Source organism: Manacus candei, unplaced genomic scaffold (genome assembly GCF_025592945.1).
Source record: "Manacus candei isolate 608988 ecotype Guabito, Panama unplaced genomic scaffold, ASM2559294v1 h1tg000025l, whole genome shotgun sequence".
Lineage (NCBI taxonomy): Eukaryota > Metazoa > Chordata > Aves > Passeriformes > Pipridae > Manacus > Manacus candei.
In genome coordinates, this window is record NW_026138073.1 from 9,026,659 (window position 1) to 9,050,430 (window position 23,772).

Genomic DNA, 23,772 nt, shown 5'->3' on the forward strand with positions numbered 1-23,772 from the left:
TCACCTGCATTCCATGTTTACTTTTTGCTTGTCTTGCAGACTGGTTGGCAATTTCTGTGCTTGAAAAGAATTATTTGAATAAATCTACACTTTAAGCAGTAAAAAAATAAATAGTAAAAGGGGCAGAACATTTTACCAGCAATAGAGTGTGTTTGCAATATTAGGGCTCAGCCCTGGCAATACGGTAAATTCAGTAATTTCAAAAAGCAAGCTATATAGTAAAGAGTAAATAATTCTCTTAGCTGTGACTGATACCTTGACAGCCTTGCCTCAGGTTTTTTGTGTTATTATTTATTTATTCTGTTATTTATTAATTAGGGTTCTTTTTTCTTCCTGTCAGAAGTTAGGTTTTCATTGAAGTTCTAAAGAAATCATGCAAACCAATTTTTTGTTTATAAATATCCCCCTTTTAAATAAATCTTTAAAGCAAGGGGATTAGAAATATGTCTCTGTAATGGACCAGAAGTTTCTTGCCTGTATGTTGACAACTTTTATAAAATGGACATTTGCTATTCCTATGTTTCTAGGGATTGTGCTTTAAAGAAACATAGTTTTTAGGCATATGTAGTATTCATAATTCTTTTAGTTGATTTGAAAAATACTACTTTTTATTGTTTGTAAGTACTGTAATTTTTTTAACTGTTATTTTTCTTAACTTAGGTAGCTTGGTTAATAGAGGACAAGGCAACATACGCAGCAGTAAAACTCAGGATGTATCACATATTGCATTTGGATCAAAAATCCTTGGGCCACCTCCATCTTCAAACAGGAGAGTCAGTACAAAGGTACCTGGAGAGGTAAGAAGGTTTAAATTCCTACAACACTACTGGCACTTCAGCAAAGGAAAAGATTGACAAGCAGAGAAATTGCACTAAAGGTTTGTTTCAGAGGAATACTGTGTTAGGTCATGGACCCCAGTGCAAGAGACCCTGTAACATCCAGTGAGGAGCAAGGAAAATGCTTGGGTGGCTACAGCACAGGGCATGGATTAGTTCATCCCCCAGGACAGAAGGCTAAGGGAGTATCTGGTTGCTATTTTCTATTAATGCAGGGCTATAGAGAAGCCAGGCCTCCTCTGAGAGGTGCCATGAAAGACCAAGAGGCAGAAAGCCCTGATTGCAGGGAGTCTCTGACTAAACATAGTGATAAATATAATTATATAAAGTGGTTCAGTACCAGAACAGGGTCACAGGGAGTTGTGGAACTCAGAACTTTCAAAGACAACAAAACGTGACTGAAACAGGCTGATTTAACTTCAGCATCATGCCTGAAGAGGTCTTGTTCTACCCTAATTACTGTGATTTCTTATCATTCTTATCTTTCTGAATTTTTTGTTCTAGACTGCTGAAATTAATGTATGTAAATATTTTTCCTTATGATGCGAGCTGTCGTACAGAGCAGAAACTGCATTTCAGTATGCTCTGATAGTCAACCATGCAGTAGCTCATGTGATGCTGTCGATTCCAATGCCAGGGAAAACCCCTGCTCTCAGTCTGCCAGCAAACAATATGCAGGTTTTTGGAATCTCCTCAGGACTACAATTCCTAGTTTAACACTGTGACTAAAGGATCCACTTCTGTAGGAAGTCAGTTGAAAGCTAAAATATAAAATGAGATTCCTTTCTCCCAAAAAGAAAAGACTTCTGAAGTCTAGAATAACTACAAGTTTTATTCTTTTTATTCTGATAGCGAATTTTAATTTTTTTTCACTTTTCTTTGCTTTGCTTTCCATTCACTCAATGAAAAAAAACCCCTACCTGTTACTAGGCTGTAAAAATTGAGCATACCACACCGAATCACACCTACCAGGAAGTTTCCTGAAAAGATAGTAATTAAAAAAAAGATTTGGAAATATTTATTTGAAAAAATAAGTGTAATTCAAAATGTGTATTTACTTTGGAGTATTTTGAAAGCTGTTACATTTTTTGTCTTTTATCAAGAAAATAATGTCTTTCAAGGTAACAAAGACCTCGGGTAGCAAAAGTAATAGATCATGCCAACTTCAAAATTCAGGAATGCCAGTTGAATCCATACAAGACATTGAGAGATTGGAACTATCATTCTCATCATGCAATGATTATTTAGATCAAGGAGGCAAAAGAAATACTCACCAAACAACTGAAGATACATGTCAAAATGGTAAGAGTATAAAGCAAAGAATATGTAGAGTTTTCAAACTGCCAAAATTTGTGCATTATTCTGCCTTTGGAATGTAAGAATTAATTCTTTGTTTTTCTAATCCCTTATCTGCCTTATTAATTACTGGAGACATATTTATTAAATCATGGCTTATTCTCCTGTATGAGCTTGAATAAATGCTCATTTTCTCTGCAGGTATTCATATTGTGTTTGAGCCAGGGGTCAGCACCTGCTGGCAGTAGCCACAGTTTATGCACATACTCCGCTTTCCCTCATGCTGTGCAAACAACTGAGCTGCTGCAGTGGCTCTTGATTACTTTGCAGACTTTTGCAAGCCTGTTTTTTATAACTTCTATGGCTTGCCCATCTTCCATACCTATTATTAAATTTTTACTTCCTTGTGACTGTCATATTCCTGCTGCCCTACAAGACTCCCATGCTATTTGGAAGATGTTTGTATCCCAGTATAGTGCTGCATTATGCACACAATATGAATGTTCACAGGCATTTCATAAGCTTCTACATTGCATTTCAGACCCTGAAATTCAGACTGAGAAAACATCTGTGAGTGGAGAAGCAGATTTTCAGCTCAGCTCACCACAAGTACCATCACCAGACAAGAACAGTCATAAAAGATTATCTCTAAAAAATGCAGCCAAAACCACATGGGAGATAACCAGTGGTATGATGCTCATTTTATATTATTTTGCATTTCATTTCTATGTGGTGTGAGGGACTAAATTCCAAAGGACCCAGAAGCAGTTCACATAAAATATAAATGTCTGTGTTATGGGGGATTATGGAAATCAAACACCCTGCAACAGAATTGCTTTTGAGCGTTGATAAAGATTTGCAGGATTAAGCAGAGTACCAGAGCAGTGAAAGAATATAAAAAGAAACATTCTGTGCTCTCATAATAAAAGGAAAAGAACTAAAAATAATTTATTCTTTAAATCTCTAATAAATTTAACACTGAAGATTCCAAACGTGAAATTTTACTTGTCACAAATAAGAGTTTAGAATATTAACTATGGTACCTATGTAATCTCAGGGGGTTTTGTTTGTTTATAAAGTTCAGTGGTGAATTATATTTTGTTCTTATTCACAGAAAGACACCTCAACTTATGTTTTGGGTTGTCTGCCAAAAGGTGTGGATATTTTTTTGTCATACAGTGTCAATCAACTTGCTCTGCCTGTGTCTGGGAAGTGCTTTCTTGTGGCAAAAGTAGCCCTTGTCTCTATGAAAAAGTAGTGTTACTTTCTATTAAAAGGCATAGCCACCAATTTGAAAAGTGGTCAGACTACTCAAATGTGCTCAAAATTGACCAACAAGATTTTCCTTCACATTATGAGTGATTTCCATTTGGTTTTTTCTTTGAGGATGTTCAGAAGCAATTATATACTAAGACAGTGTCAGTAATTGCTGTTTTGGGTATCATAATTTGACTGAAAGAGATTCAAGATGTTCAGGCAAGTAGAACCTTCTGGAGAATTTTTTGATTGCTTCCTGTTTACCTGAATTTTGAGGACTCTGGACCAGGAGTCACAGGTCTTAACTTGTTGTTCATCTAGAACACCAAGGTCCTTATCTAGCACTAGAATTTCAGAAAATTTAATCAACACTTCTTATTTTATGTAAATATAGGTGATATAAAAAGACAGACTTAGGGCAGTAGACTGGCATGTCTAAATGTCCTCTTGTAAATTCAGAAGCAGAGAATTGAGGAAGAAAGCTGTGTATAAGCTCTGCCCTTTTGCTGTTTCTGTTTGCAAGAATGAAAACTGTTTCTATGTAGTCTTAGTTGTGTGTACAGGCAGATAAATGCATGATGTCCGTTTGAAAGGTACAATTCTACAAACTTCTTTCCCCGTATTTTCATTGCCTGTCACTTGTAGCTCAGTTTGCAGATTTCAGTTTCTTTTCAATACATGAAGTTATCTAATTGTTTGTAGATAACTTAATGATTTCTTCATCCCATAGTACTGGATTTATTTGCACTCACATTTTAAAAACAAATACCTGTCTAATAAAAGCAAAGAAATTATGATTTCTGTGATAACTTGAGTTGTAGCTGTATTTCGTGCATTGTCAAGATTGCAACCCCATAATGCTCAGGATAGATCTTCTAGTGAGGAAACTCCCAGTTGATCTTGCCCCAAAGTGAACAACCACAAGTCTGGCTCAGTGGTGATGACTCAGCCAAAATCATAGTCCTGGCATTTCTGACAAAGTGTAAATTTATATAAACCTATGATAAGTCCTTGGAACAAAACCACATTCCCCAAGCAAGTACAAGCTTCCATGGTTTCTTGGTCCTCTTTTACACTGTGGTCAAAGCAATTTGTATCAACGAGAATCCATCATACACTACTCTTATCATCAGACATTTAATATTCTTGAACCCTGTGCAGCCATAGCCTGTGGAGATCTTGGAGCAGCACTACACTTGTTCTGCCATTAGCTTGAGTAAATATTAATTTAAACTTGTTTGGGGTAGGGGAGCTTTCGTAAGTGATTGCTCTTATTACCTTAGGGGTTAGGCATTGCTATTTATAATAATGTCTCTTAGATTTATTATAACCTCAAATCAGCATGTCTTCTGTAACAGGTGTGCTGTACCTTTACCAAGGTAAATTGTTTTTAACCAAGGGGAAAAAATAAAGTGAGTAAACGTTGTTTATGCCAATCTTATTTATTCAATGCTGAAACCTTCATTAAAATGTTAGGCTGCAATTAGAAGCTTTAGCATAAGTCTGACTATGTAGAAGAGCTAATTAGATGTTAAGGTGATCATTCTTGCATTTATGTTGTTTGCTGCAATGTTGTGATTACACAGTAGTTTGCATATTTTGCTGAGAAAGTACTCCAAATTATTTGTTACAATTGACATGGAAATGCTGAGTTAAAAAGAAATTGTAGTAGAGTTTTTGTTGGAGAGGTAATGGGATTTTGTTTGGTCCAAAACTCCCTGTAGACTATACAAGAAGTTACAGAAGTTGCTGAACTCTGTAACCACCATAAAATGTCATCTTAAAGCCTTACAGACTTTTCTGTCTTCCCCCTCATATTTCATTAAGAATAAGTACTGTACTATGCAAACTAATATTTACATTTAACTTATTCCTAACTCAAGTGTATTTCTTCAACATCTCTGGAAATGAATGTTGTTCTTTTCGGGGAGGCTTAGACTAAAAAGGCAGAATATTCAGGTTAAATATTATCCTGATACTAAGTCTTTTAAAGTAGTTCTTTATATTTCTGGAATACCTTTTATTCGGGCAAGACATTACTCACTATGTTGAGTAAAGTGATATGTAAGAAGTTTTTGGATGTCTGAGGCAGATTCAGGAGTGTAAGGCTCTAATTGCCTCCTGTTTTCTAAACACTTGACAAAAACTGTCACTTAAGCTTTCTTTTCCATGTTTTGAAACTTCATTTAAAATTTACTTAAAATCTCAAAGAGCAAGTGATATATCACCTTTTTTTTGCTTCAGAATTCATTACAAAATTTTGTCTGTAACTCTGTCTGCAAATAAACAGCATTAGAAGTTATTCTAGAATGAGAATAGAACAGTTGAGACTGCAGTTAGGGAAGTTGGTTGTTATTAAGTCAGTAGGCCAAAATAAAAATTAAACCACTCCTCTACTCATTCACAGTCCTTTGTGCATAAGAATTAGCAAATTCTCCTGAAGTAGGTTGTACACTAAACATGAAACCACACCTTAGAGGGCTTGTTACAGTGGTCTGAGCTGTGGGTGTTTGAAAACTGCGAAGGCAGCAAGATACTTGTCAAATCTAATTTCATGACGGGGAAAAGACCTTCTGAATACTAAAGAAGTGTGTGTTACACACTTGGTCTTACTCAAGCCACTGCCATTGAAACCTAGCAAAATGTATCTACACTGAAATGTGGAATGGTGGGTGCCAGACTGGTCAGAAGGCTGCAGGGTGCTGAGAGAGGAAAAAATACAAACATTTTCTTAGCCAGGTAAGTTTTGAAGATTTTGTTGTTGTTGTTTTGAAAAATGTGGCGAGTACTTTTCACTGATTCCTGGATGTTAACTGGAGTTTGGTAGCTTTACGAGCTGTCTTCAGTAAACTGGAAAAATCACAGCACCCAGTAAGAAGACAGCTGTTTCTTCTGGCATCTCATTTTTCTTTCTCTTGCCTTCATTTATGGTGGTTCAGACTTCACACCCACCCCCCCCAAGCTGCTGAATCTGCCTGAAGTGGTAACTTTAACAAAACTAAAACTAAAATACCGGAGTAAATCTACTGCCTTCTGTGATGGCAAGCATTTTATTATTGCAGAGTTACTTTATTATTACATTTTTAGTATTTTTTTATTGTGACTTTTTTAATATGGTTGATGATAACTTCATTTTATGGAGCCAGAAAGTTTCAGTATTTAGTGAATAATCCACACCACACTACCTTTAATGAAGATAAGGGAGTATTGTATACTTGAGCAATTCTCCTTTTCTCAGATGCTATTTGAGACTGGTTTTAATCAATCAAATTGACACCTTTTTCTATACCATCATTCCAAACAGTAAAATATAAGTTAACAATAAGAATATAAAAATGGTCTTTTCATGTGTAACTGGCGCACTCAATCTTTAAATCCATTTCTGGACTTTATTATTTGTTTTAAAATTGTCAGATTAGTAGTGACTGTATTCAGGGAAACTTGGTGAAACAGATATCTTCATACATTTTTTATGTCACACTATTTTTCATCAGAGCGGTAGTTTGAAATTGAGATTTAAACCATAAGTTCTAGATGTAAAAGAAAGTGTAGAATTTCAGCCATAAAGAAGCAGCAGATTGTAATGTTATGAACTTTCCACCAATGTGTGTTTATTTTTTAAATGTCAGCCACAAAAAAAATGCCTATAGAAAATGATCAATGAGCAAATTTAATACAATTATACTTTCCTAGAATAAAGTTCAGTTCCAGGTCTCAAATCTTGGCAGCTAAATAGTTTCAGGTTTGCAAATTGCAGGCCTACATGTCATATACCAAAGCCTGTGTACTTTTTGATCTGTGATCTAAAATGTTTGGATTAACCTTGCTGCACTTTGAAGGCAGCCTGATCTTTTTTATTGCATCCTCGTCACTCTTCCAGCTGTATAAATCTGATAAGCAAAATGTTTCTGTACTAGAAGAACTTACTTTGCTGTCCAACTTCCCCAGAAAATAAGCATGATCAAGGTGTCACACAATTTACATATTTGGCATTGAAATAAACATTGTGTATTTCAGATGAATGGGAGTTTCCAGGAAGTTTCACTGAGAATATTCGGTTGGATAGGAGTAAGCAGTTCATAGCTACTGAAGATTCAGCCTGCCATAATTTAAACTCACCCCAGAATGCCTCTGTTGAACATCACAGCAGTGAAACAGGTGATCAGCAAGTGAATAATAAAGAGATTTTCACATTTTCATCAAGACCTCGATCAGCTCCTCACGGGAAGTCTCCAAATATGTCACCAGAACATTATGTTTTCCCTTTGGATTTGGAGCCAGACAGTAACAGAGTACATGAGAAAACACAAGATAACTTCCAAGGAACTGACAGCAGTAAAGAGGTAGGCCACTTTGTACCTGTAATTCTTGATAAAGCAGTCTTCATCCTAAAACTCTTAGGATGAGATTCGGTCTTCAAGCTAGACAGAGGATAAATCATCTTTTCCCCATATACCTACAGGTAGATTTGTCTTTGTCAGGTTGCTGTGTCTAACTGGATACAGGAGTGAAACTGCAGGTATACCACGTGTAAAAAGTGAACAAAAGAAACCCAACTCTCTGTCAGCCCCTGTGCTAGCAGAGAGATGTGAAAATTGTGCATCATTACTCAAAAATCATAGATTGCATCATAGATTTGGGTGAGATGCAAGTCCATTATAGGTGCTTATGAGTGCAGTAAATAAGACTTCATTGTGCATTTTAAAACTGTAAGTGGAGACTATTTTTGCTCACTGACATTGTTGAAAGTGAATTAAGAAATTTCAGCTTTTGAATGCCAATTGATTATTGGTATTTCTACTTTATATCCTGTCTGAGCTGTGTCAGCATCACCAACTTTAATTCTGTTGCAATGTGGGAATCTTTCAGCAATAAAATTAATAAAAAGAAAAGAAACATTTTTTTATATGTTTATATAGATCTATACAGATCCCATGCCAAGCACACAAAGAGAAAGCAGTAGCCAAGTACTCCTGCTTTTACAGCAAAAGAAGAACATTGGGGCACATTATTGGCCATTCTAGAGGGTTGATGCAAGAGAGTGATAGAGGACCCCGTCTTCCTTTAAAAAATTTAGGTATGACATAAACTAAGTTTTTCTTTGATTATGTACCAGAGATGTGGTAGGGAACAGCTCTTGTTTCATTAATTGTCTTTGGATGTGAACTGCATTAAATAATATCAGCACTGCAGCTGAAGATGCATTAGGCTTACAGAGCTAGAATTACATTAAACAAATTTAGGCGTGCTAACAAATTATCAAGAGTTTGTTTTTCTGAGTCTACTACATTAGTAATTCATAGTTAAGCCTTTCTTTTATGTGAAAGAAGCCACTGAACCAACAAATTACTTAGCAGTCATATTTTGCCCATATTCATCCTCTTCCTTCTATAGATACATTTTGTGTTGCTTCTTGAAGTCAGCTTTATATTGATAGTTTGGATACATTTCGTATTCAGAGTGCTCTACTTTGCAGTACTGAGGTGAAATGGAAAACAGTTTTATTTCAAGCCTAGGAAATACAGGAAAGAGGATCTTGGAAGAGCCATGATAGCTAACTTAATTCTATCTGGTTTAGCACAGTTTAAGGTATCTTTGCAAAATTACCACAATTCTTAGCCCAACCATGACATGTTTCTCAGTTTACTTCACTTATATGAAAAAATACTTATTCTACCAAGTTATGCTGAATCCTGTAGTGTTGGGGTTTTTTTAAATATATGTTAAACTTACACTATTATTGCTTCTAGTAATCATGATTACTAGAAATTTGAATAAACTATGTTTGTGTACGATGCACATGGATATGTACATGCTCTTGAATTACAACAAATAAAATAGATATCTCGACCTACAATCTAAATAATTGGATGTGAGCATAAATTGCTTTTCTCCTGGAAAATATAAGCAAAACTATTCCTTTTTTTTTAATTAAAACAAATAAGAAGACTTTGCATACCTTCTTAGTTTAAATGTGTCAGACTGATTAAAAGGCCAAAAGTTTTCCTTCAGTTTATGTCACTGTTTCCTTCAGTTAAGTGGACATTGACTCTCTCTGTGTTGCATGTACTGAGATCCGTAAGATACACACAATAACTGGGCTAGAATTAGACAGTTTATGTAACTTTTGGCTTTTGGGGAAGAAATTTTTACGAACTGAAAACAGCAAGTATGTATAAATTCCCTTTAGTGTTAATAATTAGTCACTGAAATAGTTCAATGCTGTTTTTTAATTATCAGAGTCAAAGAATCAGTAAAGGATAAAAATTTCTTCTTCTGTTGGAACCATTCACCATCAAGTGACTTATTTTGTAATTACATAAATGTCCATGCTTTCAGCTCAGATTTCTCTCAGTGACTTTGTATGATTAAGCTTGTCATGGCAGCATTTATGGATTGTGCCAACCCCAGAGCAAAACCAAGAACTCAGTGATGGCAAGAGTTATGCATCTGTGGCAGGTGTGACCACATACCACATAGCGCTGTCAAAAATGCTGTTTTAAGTGTAACAGACCAGTGCTTCAGTGAAACCTTCAATGAACAAATAAAATATTTCAAAGAATAACGAAATAAGATTAAATATGATAATGTACCCTTACAAAGGCAATAGATAACTTCACTGATACCTCACTATTGAGTGTATCAAGAAACTATATCCCATCTGCTCCTAGTAGGGGGCCCTTCGGAGTCATTAGAATGATCATCTTAAAATTACAACCCAGCAAGAGAAACCAGTTTTATGTATCCAGAACTGCCCATCTGCATGTCCTTTCAAGGTATACAATACACCAGTGGAAGTGCTCATTCCTCAGGAAAAACCTTCTCATCTTCAGTTTACATATGCTGCACTGTAGTTAATCAAGCAAACTTTAGAGATGTTTCTGGCACCATTTCATGGTTTAGTATTTAACAAATTATTCTAGAACCTAAATAGGTATGCCTAAAGAGACATGGAAAGGTGTGAGGGTTTTAAGCTTCAGATAAATCAAAGTTACTCATTTGTCTCTAATATGGGGGAAAAAATACAGTGTTTGCTTTACTAATCTTTCAGCCTGAGTTAACCTAACTTTATGTGGGTTTTATAGCACAGACTTTAAGATAACATGGAAAATAAAAATCCATGAAAAAGAGGGAAGAACAGATTCCTAATTCAAGGAAATAACTGAGGGAATTAAATATAAACTTCCAAAATATCTATATTAATAAAATTGAGTTATTATCTTCTTGAATGTACTTTTCATTCTGTGCAATCCTGGACTCACTGAAGTCAGTAACAAACTTGCATCACTTTCCTGTGCAGTAGGACTGCACGTGGCTGTGAGAGGCAACACAGCAGATGACATTTCAGTGTCTTGCTGAATCCTGTAATATATACTGCCTCACATCCTGTGTGGTAGCATATGGCAGAGGAGCAGCGTCGTGAGACGAAGATGAGGCCTCTCTCATCCTTTCTTCCTTGAGAGTAGGAACATTGAGGCAAACACTAGATGTGCTTCCCTGTTATTTTTCGTCCCATCTGTTCAGTCCTGCTGTTTGTTGTTGAGATGGGGTATGAGTGAACTTCGTACACTTGATTCATGAGATGATTTGCGGAGACATTGTTAGAAGCACGAATATAAGGTTAACAGATTAACCTCTAAAATTCTTAAACTATATTCAAATGGTAATGAATATGATATTCTGTACCATATGATTACCAGAGGTGAGCAAAGTGATCTCAGCAGGAGTTATTCCTTCTACATTTAAGTTGAAGATGCAATGTGAAAATGTGGAATATTAATAATTCAATGGAAAGACATCATTGTTGAGGACTCTTTGCTTAGTTTTGGTTTACAGTTTTAATTAATTTTATTGAAATTATAATTATCAGGTAAGACACAGGTTTGGGAGATTACCAGCAATCTAAATTTGGGGCAACATTTTGAAAATAGTAATTTATTTGAGATGTAAGAATATGTTTATGGTATTGTCAGTGTAGTTTCCAGGAAAAGCATCTGTTTTTCAGAATCCTTGCAAAATTAGAATTAGAAAGCAGAGATTAAAGAGAGATTTTTGAAATCTTTTAAGGTTATGTAAAACTGAATTGTGTGATGATGAGAGGGAGCCAACTGCCCTTGCTTTGTTTCCTAAATTTAGGATGACAACAATGGACTCATCCAGGGCACTGGGAACCTTGAGATCAGCCACTGTAGACAAGGAACATCTGATTCAGCAGTTTTTAAAGAGATCTCATTAAAAAAGATGTTGTGGAAAACTGAATACTGGAAGAATAAGGAGCACAGCAAACATAACCTCGATGAGACCATCTTACCAAACCCACAGAGTTCCACTGTGAGAAAAACAGATTCTATTAGCTCTCAAAGCTTGAAGCCTATCTTTTCTCTTTCTCCAACTCAAAGTAAATCTAAATTCTTTAAAGCAATTAGAAGTGGATCTGAAAAAACTGAAAGATATGAAGGAGTTTCTGATCAATTAGAAAGATCCATCAGTAAAATGTCTCTCAAGAAAATCTCAAAAGAAAATTCATGTCTGACAGCACAGACTTGTGTAAGTGATTTTTACTTTAAAATTAAATTACTAGATCGTATAGAGAAGCTATATTAGATATACTCATTTGCATTAAGTAATTAATAGTACATCTTTCATCCAGACATATTCTGGTTTCATCATAACAGCATTTACTGAACTCTATCTGTTGAAAGTTGATTTTGTAGGTTTTTGTAGCACACAGAATAATAGTCCAAATAAAACAAATCACAGTGGTTTATAGATAAAAAGAGTTGTCATTGAGCAAGTCACATTTTGGAAATATGGAAGTTAAAAAATAGTTTGGGCCTGAACGATTGCTAAGGAAAATAGACAGATTTTGAATTGATATATTAACGAATGACCGTAGAAAGAGCGTTAATCTGGGCACTTCATAGTCTCTCTGCGACAGCCTTGAGCAATAATAAATTATGTGATTGAGAGCCAGCAGCAAAGCTGTGCCACAAGCTGAATTACCAAGCTGCTAAAGGAATTGCTACATTCACCAAGGTGTTGTTTATTCCTAGTTTTTTCTTTGTGGAAGAAAAGAAGACAATTATGTTTTAAATATTTTCTAATAGCTAATTCCTGTGTCTTCAGTTTATAATGCTGTGCTTTGAACTGGGAACTGGAGCGCAAGAATCAAGTGTATTCTGTAAAACACAAATGAGCCAGTATGTGCCATGGGTTTTGATAGAATTCTTTTGGGCTTAGAGTCATTGCAGATCCGTGTCTTCTGACATGTGACCTCTTCTCTAAATATGTTATGAGTGGATTAGATTTGTTATTGAGTATCTGCCAGTGGAACGTGCCAAGCTTCTTCCACAGGCTTTTTTTTGTCATGTCAGTGGATAAGAGACCAAAGACTCCCATAGCCAACATCTTCTGTCCAGCAGTCAGTTTTAGTGACTGGGGAGAGTAACAGTGCAAGGACAGAGAACATCCAGTGGTATCTCACCAGCATGCCCTGCAGGCTTCCTGCCAGCAGTGCTTAATTTAGCAATTTCTTCAGTGAAAGATGTTGTCTTTGAGGTGAATAACTGGTGGTGGAATTTTTTCTACAGATTTGTTGTAGTTGCTTTTTGTATCTGTATGGCCTTTGCCTCGTGACAGTGAATTTCAGAGTTTAACTGTTATTTGTAGGAAAAAATACATATCTTCATTTATTTATTTGAATGCATTGTCTCCTTACTTCTGCTTTCTTATTCTTCTGTTTGTTGTAAGAAACAATGAATAATCTTTTTTTTAATTAATATTCTTACCTGTACCATTTCCTACTTGATGGCTGTATATCATATTCCCTTGTAGCTGTCTCTTCTACAGGTCAAGGAGTTTTATGGTCTTTATTCCCAGGATTACTGTTCTATGATTATTTTTTTTTTGACATTTTTATGCAGCAATGTTGAATCAAACTACTGCATGATCATTATTGTAAGAGTGGGGTTTGTATTGTAATATCTTGAACCAGGTATTGCATGCCTCTGGAGACCAAGAGAATAGATGCTTCTCTTTTTTGGGGGCTCTGTGAAGCAGTTATGCATTCTTTGGAAAAAAATTACCTACAGTAATGTCTTGGAACATGACATATGCCTCGTTTGCATGAAGGGCATGGATATCTTCCATCATTATTGTTTTCTGTCCTTGTAGTTTGTCTCATCTGCTGTAGGATACTGCAGTCACTATTCCCAGCAGGGGAGGGTGCTGTCATTCTGCTGTGGGAATTTTAGTCTGTAACAATTCTGTGACCTGTCAATACAGTTAATTTTAGTTACCTGATTTGACAGCCTCTGTGAAGGGGGAAGCAGGAGTGACAACTTCCATGGGGCAGGGATGTGGCTGCTGGGGCAGGGTCATCATGCTGAATGGTTCTACCTTGCCTGCTTTGGACTGCTCTGGCTGCTGAGGATGGACAACCCTGCAGTGGGTATGGAAATCTGGGCATTGGGGTAGGAGGAGCATACCAAATTGGGCACCAGATTAAAGAATAGTGTCTAGAAAAGCATTTTTTCAGCTTTTCTTTGTGTTTTCTGTGTGATGGGGAAATGCACAACATGCCACTGATTCTTCAGTGCTTTTTGTGAAATGAATCTATTTTAGTCCTGGTGCAGGGACTGGGGTTTATGTGTCTCACAATCCTATGAGATGTCTCTCAGACTGGGGATTCTGGAAATCTCTTCCTGTATTCTGCAGGAAGCTTATCAGATTGGTAAAGGCCTTGGGGTTTTCTGATAAAAACAGAACATGCTCTTCCATGAGAGTTGTGGAGACTGGTTTCCTTTGGGAAGGAAGTGGATTAGGGGGAAGCAAGGGGAATGAAATACAATAGTACAAGTGAAAATCAGAAACAGTGCTGAGACTTTATGGTAATGAAAAATAGCAGTGGCTGATGATTTTAAGGACTATAAAATGGAAAAAAAAATAAAAAAGCAGAGAAATTCTTCTGAATAGCAGCATATGTTCTGTCTATTTATGATCTGGAAAAGACATTAGAATTGCCACTAGTGATGTAGAAAATGTGGAAGAATGCAATGCATGAGTTCTTTTGTATTAAGAAAGAAGTAAGATAATGTTTCGGTAATTTTTAGTGATAGGAAACCCCCAGTTGATACTGATAATCTGTTCCTCTGTTTCTTAGATGGGTTCATATCCAAGTATCTGTCTGTAAGTGTATAACAAACTTTTTTTGTATTTTGCATTCCCTTTCCCTTCTAGTATAATTTATAGGAATTTAATTTTTCTGTTTTCCAGTAACTATTTATGGTTTCATGATTAAATATATTCCTCTCTTGTTTCCTGATTTTTTCCAGTTTTGGAAAATTGTTCCACTTTAAATTCAACTATTTTTGTTACTAATAATAACTGAAATATATTTGTCCATAACAAATGAAATGATACATTGATTACTTTTCTAAAAGTTAGTGCGGTCAATAACTTTATCCTATAGAATTTAGCTAAATATACACTATCTAGGTGGATTTTAATAGTTGATTGTTAATTTAGACTGTGGGGTTATTAACATACTGCACTTATAGCTGTAAATATATTGCACTTATAATTTGTTGCTTTTAAGTATTTTTTTTTCAAGAACAAATCCTATTATCAATGTATAGAAACTCAAAAGCTACAGACCTCATTTTGTTGCTACAAAATATAAGATTAAAGTATCTGGCAGATTTAGCTCTCATACTTGATTTGATCAAGTATTAAAATTTTCCCATCCAGAAGCCCTTCCTTGGAGTTCTTTGACACTCCTTTTTGTGCTTGTACAGAGGACTAGTAAAGAAAAAAAATGCTTAACCAACTCTTCCTGCAATCGATTTGCCAGCTGCTTAATACACTTTAAGGACCTGGTTGCTTGCAATGTTTTATTCATGTTTTAATAGAGTTCTCTATTATTAAGTTCAAATATTTTTAATTAAGAAAGAAGTATAGCCCTCTGGGTAATATTGCGGGCATGTAGATAGCTGGTAATTAAAGTTTTCCACACGTATAACTACATTCAGACAATTCTGAACAAATCATTTGAACCTAGAAGAATGCAAATGTCATTATATATGAAAAAAATCCTTTAAACAACAGGTTTTGTCAATCTAGGAAAAGTTTTAAGTGCTTAATAAAAATACTTTATTGTAAGGGAAGGATATGCAAATAGACGAGATAAGCTTTTAATTACTAAATGAAATATTAATTTTAGACAAATTTACGAGTATTGCAAAATTACTTCTTACATCAAAAGTTTCTTCTAAATTACAAAGTGAATTTAATTTCAAATTCAGTTTTCAAATTCTCTCTTTGAAAATCAACTAAGACAAAGTAAAATTCGTAAAGAGGCTTTTTGGTAGTAGTAATCTGAATCTGAAGAATAAGTAGTCCAAACTCTTTCTGCTTTATTAGGAGTTTATTGAATGGGATGCTTAACACAGAAAGCTGTCATGACATCTCTTCTCCTTCCTGAATGTGGTATTTCCAGAGTGAGACCATTACAAGAAAAGAAAGCAGAATGACAATTGGAAATAAGCTGCAGGGTAAAAACATCAGCATGTTTAGAATTATGCTGTAAAAAATTCCAAAAATCTATGCACTTTTCTTCATAGATGTAAAGCAGAGGACAAGCAGGTTTGGGCAATGTTTTGCTTTTATTAAAAAGAGAATGAGAATAAAGTTCTTTCAATGGTTAGGGCTTTTATGCTGCAGACCTCCAGTTCGTGCTGTCAGTTTAATGACTACATGCCAATTGCTGGTTATATGAGATAAGAAAGGTAAGCCAAAGCTTCTCTTATAATAATCAAATAACTGCAGAAGGTCTATATATAGAAAAATTAACAGGAAATCAGCATCTTCAGTAAGATCAATAAAAAAGCAGCTGTAGATCGGGTAGAATAGTGATACATCAGAGCAAAGTGGACTCCCAAGGGTAACAAAGTGAACAAATGACTAATAGTAACTGAGCGAGTCACAGACATTCAGAAAGGGTCTAGAGTAAATACCTTGTATTATTTTAGGATTGAAAATGGTAGAACTAATAACGCTAGTAAGGAATGAAGCTTGGACCTCAAAGGCCAGAGGTAAAAAAGGGGTGGCAGCTGTGCAAACTGCTTCTGCCATCTTCTTATACCTTCTATCTTCTGTCATCTCTTGTCTGCACCTTGTACGTTATATACATAGGAAGAAAGATCAGGAGGTTGTAATCAAAATTCCAGTGTGTAATACTTTTGTATGTCTTCTGGTGCTACAGTGACTTTTGTACCCCTAGAAGACACACTAAAACATATACACACTGCATTAATAGCAGGAAAAACCAGCAGTGTTTGTATCACTGGTACCGCTGACCTGCATGTGTTCTTGAGGCCTTCAGTTACCCAGTGCCTTCTCACAGCAAAACAGAATGTGGGATCATCCCTTCTACCAGGAACATGTACACTCCTGGTCTAAAAGCTCCATTCTCTCCACTAGAATCAAAGCACTGTCCCTCTTTGGGGTCCTATTATAGTGTCTCTCAGGCCACTGGCCAATATTCCATTGATCTGAAGTCCTGGTCACTGCTTGGATTCACTTTTCAAGCAGAAATGCTTTGTAGTTTCATTCAGAACCAAAACTAGGTACCTCAAGTATCAGACCTGTTCCTTTGTGAAACAGCAATCTATGTGGACCCTTTTAAAAAATGGAAAATTTTTCTTAAAAAGGGAGTTTTTTAAACGAAGTTGATGACACAGCAGGTTGAGTGACCTTAAACTATCTTATCATAACCTGAGGCTTAAGTACGAACTGAAAAATGGTTAGTATGTGTTTTCAGCTTTTGGCCTGTAGATCAAATTTGATATGACAATTACAGTTACATTAACAATTCAACCAATGGATATAAAGAAAAACAAAAAGACACTGAAGTTTATTTGAAAATTTATACAGTAGCAAATTGCCAAAATAACTTTTGAAATTTAGTGCTCATGTGTAGCTTTCCAGAGAAATTTTATGTTATGCTTGACCAATAACTAAGTGTTATGTTGATGGTGTTGATGATACTGTGATAACTGTGTGATTTGATTTATTTCAAGATTTGCATTTAATGCTTGAGCAATTGTAGCTGCTGGATTTTTGAACTTCTTAAAGCCTGCTTTTGTCTCCTGTTTTTACTGCAGTGGAACAACAACTTCACCAAACACCCTGGATTCAAACTGCAATAAAAACAGGAGACAAGCTACAGTGTTTGTGGTGTTCTTCCTTCCTGTAATTACATATAAATATGCTTAATCTTCATAGTTGAACAGAAATCTGTTAACCAATCTTTTCTAGTAAACATTTTGTTTCTCTTTTAGTATTGTAGCTTCTTGAAGATTCTCCAAGAGATTCTCCAAGGTCTCTGTTTCATTCATCTATTCTGTTCCATGATCCTGTCTATATTGTTGACTTTTCCATTTTATTTCACAGGAGTATGACTGGAGAAACAACAACTCAAATATACTGAGTTCATCTGAACTGCAGATGCTGACCAGCATGAAGAGACAACAAAATGAAGAATTACAGGATACTGGGATCTCACATGGGCTGAGCACGTCACAGATAGATACCTGCAATGTTAACATAAGTACAAGTAGTCATGATAGTACAGCAACCTGGAACTCCTTACTTCCACCAGTAAGTCTAAACTCACAGTATATTCTCTGTATAGTTTCTGTCAATTCTGAGACTCAAGGATCTTGAATATTAAAATTTCTTTGAGTAGCGTTGAAATTTAAGGTATCATCACCAAAGGCTTCTAGAACTTTTCAAGTAAAGCATGCTACTGAGACACATGCACTTCCAGCAGGTTCTATAATACCATCATGGATAAAGAGCAAATCTTATATATATTCCTTCCTAGAATCCTGAATAATTGTGTAGGCTGTACAGCTTGTCACAATAGTGGCTGACAAGCTGCAGGTGTGTGATATAGTGCTTAAAAATAGTTCCAAAATGAATGAAACCCAGATATACCAGTCAGCAGCTGCATTACAGTGTGAGTAATGGAAAATAATTGCTTCATATAGTGAAAAGCTAAATGTTTAAAGGACTGAAGTAGGAGAACAGCAGCAAAAAGCTGCAATAGTTCTGAGCACTTAGTATGTGATCATTATGTATTTTACACTTTGTATCATTATTTGTCCTGGTACAAAGTGGCACAAAATCACACACAGCTGCACTATGTGACAGAGTACTGATATAAGAAGCAGAGTATTTGTTACAGTTCACCAAAAAGTACTGAATGTATGAAGTCACAGAATAACTTCAGGAACTATATAAAGGTACTTGCAGGAGCTGCTGTAAAACTAGATAACCTCAAACTCCATTTATATATCAGCAATATAGCTGTTATTTTATTATAGTTAAACCATAATAAACAATGAATGTGGCTTAAGTAAAGCACACAACACAACTTTCAGAGGCAGATCCAGTGTTAGAAAAATAAACACATCTGTGTTGCCCCAATATAAACTATGGGAGAGTAAATGCTCTAAAATGTTAGGTGGAAATTGCCTCCAAGGTTCTACAAGGCCCAGATAGAGGCATGTGGCAACAATCTTCCATAGTGAATGATCAACAGAGTTGGAACTTTGTGGTACATTGTTAAATGGAGGTTTCAAACGAGAAGAGATGTATTGGTAGGTGGGTAATTGTACAGATAAAAACTTCGTTTACAGAGTAGTATTTTGCAGGATCAGAGAAGCATTAGTTGGTTTTAACTATTTGAGATATGTCAACATTGCACATTTTCATTATTTAATTGTATTTCCAATGCATTTTCTTAGTATTCACTAAATAGACTCAAACATGGTGTAAATCTGCAAGACCAGACAAATGGAACTCAATTAAACATAGCGAATAGCAGCCTTATTAATTTTTGAGTAGTTTAATTATAAGGAAATTGATAAGAATATTTAGACATGTCAGATTTGGTTAATACAAATTACATGACTAAAACAAAATGAACTTTTGAAGTAAAATGTACTGCTCCAGTATTTGGAGAAGCACAGTATGACTGCAAAGACAATTCTTTGATCTTACTGCCTTGATCAGCTTCTGTAGCTTCAGACTAATAGCATCATGCTAAAAAAACTGTTTAGATATAATAGGTTAGTAATTTAAATTGCAATTTATATAGTTGTAGTTTTTCATAACATTCCTTTATGACCATCTTTCTCTACATAATTCGAGTGTAAAAGGCAAGATATTTTTGTTTGAGAGAGAAGTTTTTCACATTTCATTCATCTGGCTGGGCTGAAGCATAGGTGTAACCTTACACATACAGCCTTGTCAGGTTTCTCCTCTGCATTTTGCAAGGTAGACATTAAGGTTTTAAGATTAAATGGTAAGAACCTAATTTCCAAGAAGAGAGAACTTAGAAAACAATCTTTCTCAGATAAGGACTAACAACTTAGTCCCTCACAATAATAAAGGAATTCAGCTTTCCAGGTTTTCTCTATCCATTTACCTCTTCCTTTAAAAAGAGGAACTCTGTACCAGTCCAATGTCAGATAGTCCACAGAATCTGTTGTTTCACTTCATATTTCCTTTCTGAGATATCTACCAGACCACCAGATCTTCATAGATTGATGCAAGTTTTTTGAGTATGGACTTGTGTGTTTTAACAGTGCTTGATGTAGTTCTGTTCCAATATTTAGAAAAATGCAGAGTATCAATGTGAGGGTGATAATTCACTTTCTAGACCTTTAGTATGTAAGAAGATTATTAAAAACATTTGTTAAGGAAGGTGATTATTTAATCACCCCAAGCTGGTTTTGTACAGAAGTTTTTAAAAGAATAGTTGAAGGAATTTTTGGTATGCTGGTGTTAAATTTTAGTATATTTTGATATGCTTAAAACATTTCAGAAGGCTCTGAATGTAGCAATGCTGTGCCAGTGTTCAAATGGTTGGCTGAAATGAAAAGGTCTTTTGCCATATATGCTCTTGATGTAAGACATAGAATCATAGAATTATAGAATACTTTGGGTTGAAAGGGACCTTCAAAGATCATCTAATCCAACCCTCCTGCCATGGGCGAGGACTCCTTCCACTAGACCAGGTTGCTTAGGGCCCCCTCCAACTTGCAGGGATGGGGCAGCCACAGCTTCTCTGGGCAACCTGTGCCACTGCCTCACCACCCTCATCGTAAAAAATTTCTTTGCATCTAGTCTAAGTCCACCCTCTTTTAATTTAAAACCATTGCCCATTGTCCTATTGCAACAGGCCCTGCTGGAAAACCTGTGCCCGTCTTTCTCGTAAGGCCCCTTTAGGTACTGGATGGCTGCAATAAGATCTTCCCAGAGCCTTCTCCTCTCCAGACTGAAAACCCCAACTGTCTCAGCACGTCTCCTCAGGGCGGGTCTTCCATCCCTCTGATAATTTTTGCAGCCCTTTTCTGGACCCACTCCTTCAGGTCCATGTGTATCCTGTGCTGAGGATTCCAGAGGTGAACCCAGTGCTCCAAGTTGGGTCTCACAAGGGCAGCACAGTAGGGAAGAATCACCTCTTATGTCCCTCTCCACAGGCCTGCTCTCAATCCCCAATCTTAGTAATCTCATCATTTCTTCAGCCTCCAGTTTTTAAAGAAGTGTTCCTTATATGTATATTTATTCCTTATATATATATATATCATGTAAAATACAGATTTGTAGAATAAAAGCAAATTTGTTTGTCACTGGTCTTTAGTACCACCATCATTGGAGTTGAGTCAAGAGAATTTGCAAATCTCAATCCATCAAAAATCAGATCTACAAACTGCAGAAAAGTATATATATATAAAAACTATAAATCTAAAGATATATAGATATAAAGAGAGAGATATATATTTGTAACCATCTTCCAGCTATGTAGGCAAATGATTTTAGCAGTGCAGGGTATAGAAAAGAAATGGAAATAATCCTCATATTGTAGTTTGAGAAATTAAGGACAGCTTGAAATTCTTGTAATGATTAAAGTTTCATGCTTACATGAGTTTTCAGGTTATATTTTTCTGATTCTTTAAATCAGTAGTATCTATTGCTTTCTCTTATATTTTTCAAAGATAAATAAGGAATATTTTTGTTCCAAATTTTCATTCATTTTATACATTTTTGTCCTTTAGTGGAATCTATGGCAACAGCACCACCAGAAGGCAGCTTTCTGTGTATCTTTCATTTTGAAATACCTGTGATGTTCTGCAAGGCAGGGTAGGGTATAATCATGTTAAATAGTGAATTTATGTATCAAAGTAATATTTTTTATATAAAATACTTTTTTAGCTAGGGTTTTTTTTCATCACTGTTAGTCTGATTTCCAGATTCATTAGAGTCATGTTACTGACTAATGAATCTGAGAAACCGTTGTGAATGTAAAGGCACATAGATCAATCATATGGCTAAATTGCAGTTAGAGCAGATGTCATTAAACAACTATAAAATGGATATACTAAAACTGTATTTTTATATTCTATGGTAGTTTACCACAAACTGAATATATGCTGTCAGGAGAAAACACCGAAGTGTAAGTTATTTAGCAGCTGCTGTAAACTATGACAGCCAGAAAGGAATAAAATCTCTTTGAATATTATACATTACCCAGCATAGCTTTCAGTTATAAATATGAAAAACTTCTATTTTAAAATGGATTTACTTTGAAGGGGAATTGTAAACCCTTGCAAAATGTGTGTGGGGTACAGTTTCAAATCAATAATATGTGTATGTAAAACTAAATATTTTAAAAGATTTTATTTGAACCATGTCTTACCTGAATGTTTCCTTAAATCTTAAGATCTATGAAGATCCACGTTAGCTTTGCAACACTATGAAAGACTCAGTTCTGTATATTGCAGAGTTTAATGTGAAGTTTATACCAACACATATACACATTATCCAAGAAAATTTGCAAAGCTTACAAACCATTTCCGCTTAAATGCCTTGATTTATTCTAGAGATCCAGTAAGACCTTCCTGCCTGTCAGGGAATTGTACCATTCAGCTTCTTGGGTGGTTGTTTCCACGCTTCGGGCACCACTTCAGCTATAACACAAACATTCTGGAGAAAGATCATCTCTAAGGGAGTTCCCTGCTTCTCAGTCAGAAATGCAAAGGAGAAGGAAGATTCTCCGGGATAGCTCATTGATATATCCTGGAAGCTTGTAGTGTACGATGCTGCATTAGCAGACTCCATTTAACGCTCATCACTAAGACCCATCTTTCAAATAAGGAATACTCACAGAGAAGAAAGATTAGTTGTTCCCCAAGCAATTTCCTAAATATAAATTCGGTCACATAAGTCTTGATCTGCAAAATATTTGAAAGAGTACTTCCAGGTTCATACCTAATTTGTGGAAGGTCTTCTGACCTCCTTTCTGAGTTTTCAGAAAAGAAAACCACTTAACACAGAAATAGTCTGGAAGAACTGAAGTCTGACAGACAAGAGGAGTGATATTTAAATCCTATATTATTCCAACTGAGAGCTCAGTTTGACAACCCCTGGAGGGATCTGTTCACATCAAGTCGAATTGCAAAACTAAAACAGAGTATTCTTTACTATGAAATGAGGCTAAAAATGATTTAGACAGATATTCTGGTTCATAGACTGACTAATTCACTCTCTGTCTCGTCCTCAGTCTTCCACTAGCCATCATGTAGGAATTGCACTATCCACCACCAGGCAGTGAGTCATACTGGGCAGTAATTGAGATGTCATTCATCCTGAACATGTGTTTTACAACATCCCTTCCTGTTTTCTGAAACCATGAGAACATACTTGTTTTTATAGTGATTTCTGTTTTTAAAAAATTGCTTATTATTGTTTTAGCATTTTATGTACTAAATTGTACAAGTCTTGTTAATGTATGCTTATATTTTCACTCCTTTTGCACATGCTTTTGCTTCAGTGATTTGTTTAGAACTGCTTTTGAGGTGTGTGATAATGGCAGGGGGAGCACTACATAAATTCTGAGAGAGAACATATTTATGAATTTTAGAATTCTCAAATTTTTATACCAGTTTATGAATATTGATCTTTCTTGCAAATAACTGGTTTTAATGCTTTAAACCAAATGTAGTTTGAAACCTTTGGGACACGTATACATGATGGGTAGGTAAGATTTGAAGAATGTGGAACATTAGCATCTTTTGGATGAATATTCATACTGTTGGCTTAATCCAGGTTTCAGAGGTGCAGTGACATTGAGAATCATGTGTGCTTCAGCAAACTTCAGTTGGGACTGCTAAGCTTACTGTTAATGGTGCTTCTGAGGAGAGAGGAACCTGCCAGCCCTCTTAGCACTGGCTCTGTATTTTCTCCAGCGTGGTTGGTGCTGCACAGGTCCTACTAAGAGTTCCTGCACCATGCTTCCTATACACGTTCAGTCTAA

The 23,772-nt window shown here is 35.7% G+C and overlaps 1 protein-coding gene across 11 annotated transcripts in view; it reads left to right on the plus strand.

Moving 5' to 3' along the window:
• The window catches only part of CFAP20DC (CFAP20 domain containing), a 72,111-nt gene that overhangs the window by 31,347 nt on the left and 16,992 nt on the right, over positions 1–23,772 (plus strand). For 10 of the 11 annotated variants that reach the window (XR_007904736.1, XM_051788851.1, XM_051788847.1 and 7 more), the window contains 6 exons: positions 661–797; positions 1,940–2,138; positions 2,674–2,820; positions 7,407–7,732; positions 11,526–11,936; positions 17,841–18,047. Coding sequence is in view for 10 of the 11 variants with exons in the window: in XM_051788851.1 (XP_051644811.1) it covers positions 661–797; positions 1,940–2,138; positions 2,674–2,820; positions 7,407–7,732; positions 11,526–11,936; positions 17,841–18,047 (1,427 nt within the window). In the remaining variant the exon portion in view is untranslated. The remainder of the gene's footprint in view (positions 1–660; positions 798–1,939; positions 2,139–2,673; positions 2,821–7,406; positions 7,733–11,525; positions 11,937–17,840; positions 18,048–23,772) is intronic. The other variant, XM_051788853.1, reaches the window with a different exon arrangement.